We start from the raw sequence: 1,998 nt of genomic DNA on the forward strand, positions 1-1,998 counted from the left end.
AGCTCCATGTGTAGCACCTCTTTCCCAGCAGAGAATGCAACACAATTCTCTTTCAAAAAACTAAAAATTCTTCTTCACCCAACAATCCGTGGGCTTACACATTTGTGCCATGAAGGCCCTGAGCTATGTTGCACATTAACGAGTCACAAGAAATGTCAGCTGCCTCTTAATAACTGTTTGATCTTTCTTTCTGCAGATAAGACGGAGCCAATAATATGAAGAGGGAAAACCAGAGCTTGGGGACAGATTTTATCCTGAAGGGCCTTTCCGAAGACCCCAAGATGAATCTTATCCTCTTCTTTGTGTTTCTTTCCATCTACATGACCACGCTGATTGGAAACAGCATCTTGATTATTGTCAGCAAAGTGGATAGCCGTCTCCACACACCTATGTACTTCTTCCTGAGTAACCTCTCCTTCTTAGACATCTGCTACACTACCAGCATTGTCCCCAAAATGCTAGTTATTTTCTTGCTTACAAAGAAAACTATTTCATACACAGGATGCGCAGCACAAATGTACATCCACCTGTCCTTGGGGGAGACAGAATGCATCCTCCTCGCCGTCATGGCGTATGACCGCTACCTCGCAATTTGCAACCCCTTGCGTTACATGACCATCATGAACAGGGCAGCCTGTATCAGGATAGCAGCTTCAACTTGGATCAGCGGCTTCCTTCTGTCCATAGTTCATGTGGCATCCACATTGCATCTTCCCTTGTGTGGCAATGAAATTAACCACTTTCTGTGTGAAGTACCAGCTGTCCTGCAGTTGTCCTGTATTGACACATTCATCAATGAAGTCGTCATCTTTGTCGTTGGTGTGCTGATATTGCTGATCCCAGTGTTCCTGATTGGAGCCATTTATCTTCGCATCCTTGTGACTATCCTCAGAATCAAGTCCACAGAGGGACGGTCCAAGGCATTCTCCACCTGCGCCTCCCACCTGACAGTCATCACCATTTTCTATGGCACTGCCATCTTTATGTACATGAGACCCCATTCAAGCCACTCTCCTAACTTTGATAAAATGGTGTCTGTGTTTTACCTCATTGTGACACCAATGTTAAATCCCATGATATACAGTTTGAGGAACAAGGACGTCAAAGGAGCCGTGCAAAAATCAATAGGAAAATGTGTATACAAAGAGATGTGATAGACTTGGAATACAGTGACTTAAAAGTGTCATATTGGTCTGACAAACGCTGTGCATTGGCAATGTAAGGTGAACTGACCTGAAAATAGACCACAACATGCCTTAAATATTTCCTATTTAGGGGCAACTTCCAGGATTTAAATACGTGTGTATGTGTTTGTGTGTGTGTTGTACATATATACCTATTCCTATTTCTGTCTTTGAGTGAGTCTCTGTGACTATGTCACAAATCTCAGACAGCTGTGTTGCGCAAATGGTGTTTGTAAGTGTGGCTCTGACTATAATAAAGTAATTCTGTCTCAGTGTATATGTAGTTAAGTAAATGGTATAGAGGTGATATTGATTATTTCTGCTGTATGTGTTTAACTACTTTTCTTCTATTAGACACCGTTATATTAACATTGATGTCACTGGTGAAGTAATGAGTGGTGACATCATGTGTGATATCACATGCAGCTGAAAAGGGTCGCACTGGATATGGTTCAAGCAGCCATGTCAATTGTGATGTCCTAAGTGGTCTAATCAATGTTCTTACTTATAATGTCATCAATAATGTTGTGTGTGATAACAGTGGCAGCTGATAGATAATTTGCGTCACGAAACCTAACAGGCAAATTTCAGAAGTTTAACAAATTTGAGCCAGAACCATAACTCAATATTCAACTTGGTTTTTTTCATTACATTTCTGTTGTTTTTATTGAAAGATATTTGACATAAAAAATATTAACATGTACTTTTTTCACTTGTGATAGCATCTTTTCAAAATAGGCACTTTCTTACCTGACTGGTAATACATTTACCTTTCTTCTTTTAGTAAGCATCAACCAACATTTAACTGTACCTG

At 40.4% G+C, this 1,998-nt stretch overlaps 1 protein-coding gene across 1 annotated transcript; it reads left to right on the forward strand.

Annotated features, from left to right (window-relative positions):
- The first annotated feature begins 215 nt into the window (after positions 1 to 215).
- On the forward strand, positions 216 to 1,154 carry LOC146829745 (olfactory receptor 2K2-like). The gene has a single exon (XM_085606716.1). The coding sequence runs from the start codon at positions 216 to 218 to the stop codon at positions 1,152 to 1,154; it is 939 nt and encodes a 312-aa protein (XP_085462842.1).
- Positions 1,155 to 1,998: the final 844 nt, after the last annotated feature.

The sequence above is a fragment of the Triturus cristatus genome, chromosome 5_2 (assembly GCF_964204655.1).
Source record: "Triturus cristatus chromosome 5_2, aTriCri1.1, whole genome shotgun sequence".
Lineage (NCBI taxonomy): Eukaryota > Metazoa > Chordata > Amphibia > Caudata > Salamandridae > Triturus > Triturus cristatus.

Bases quoted from the DNA above. Each gene is read 5' to 3' on its own strand.
- LOC146829745 (XM_085606716.1), top strand. From the start codon at position 216: ATGAAGAGGGAAAACCAGAGCTTGGGGACAGATTTTATCCTGAAGGGC.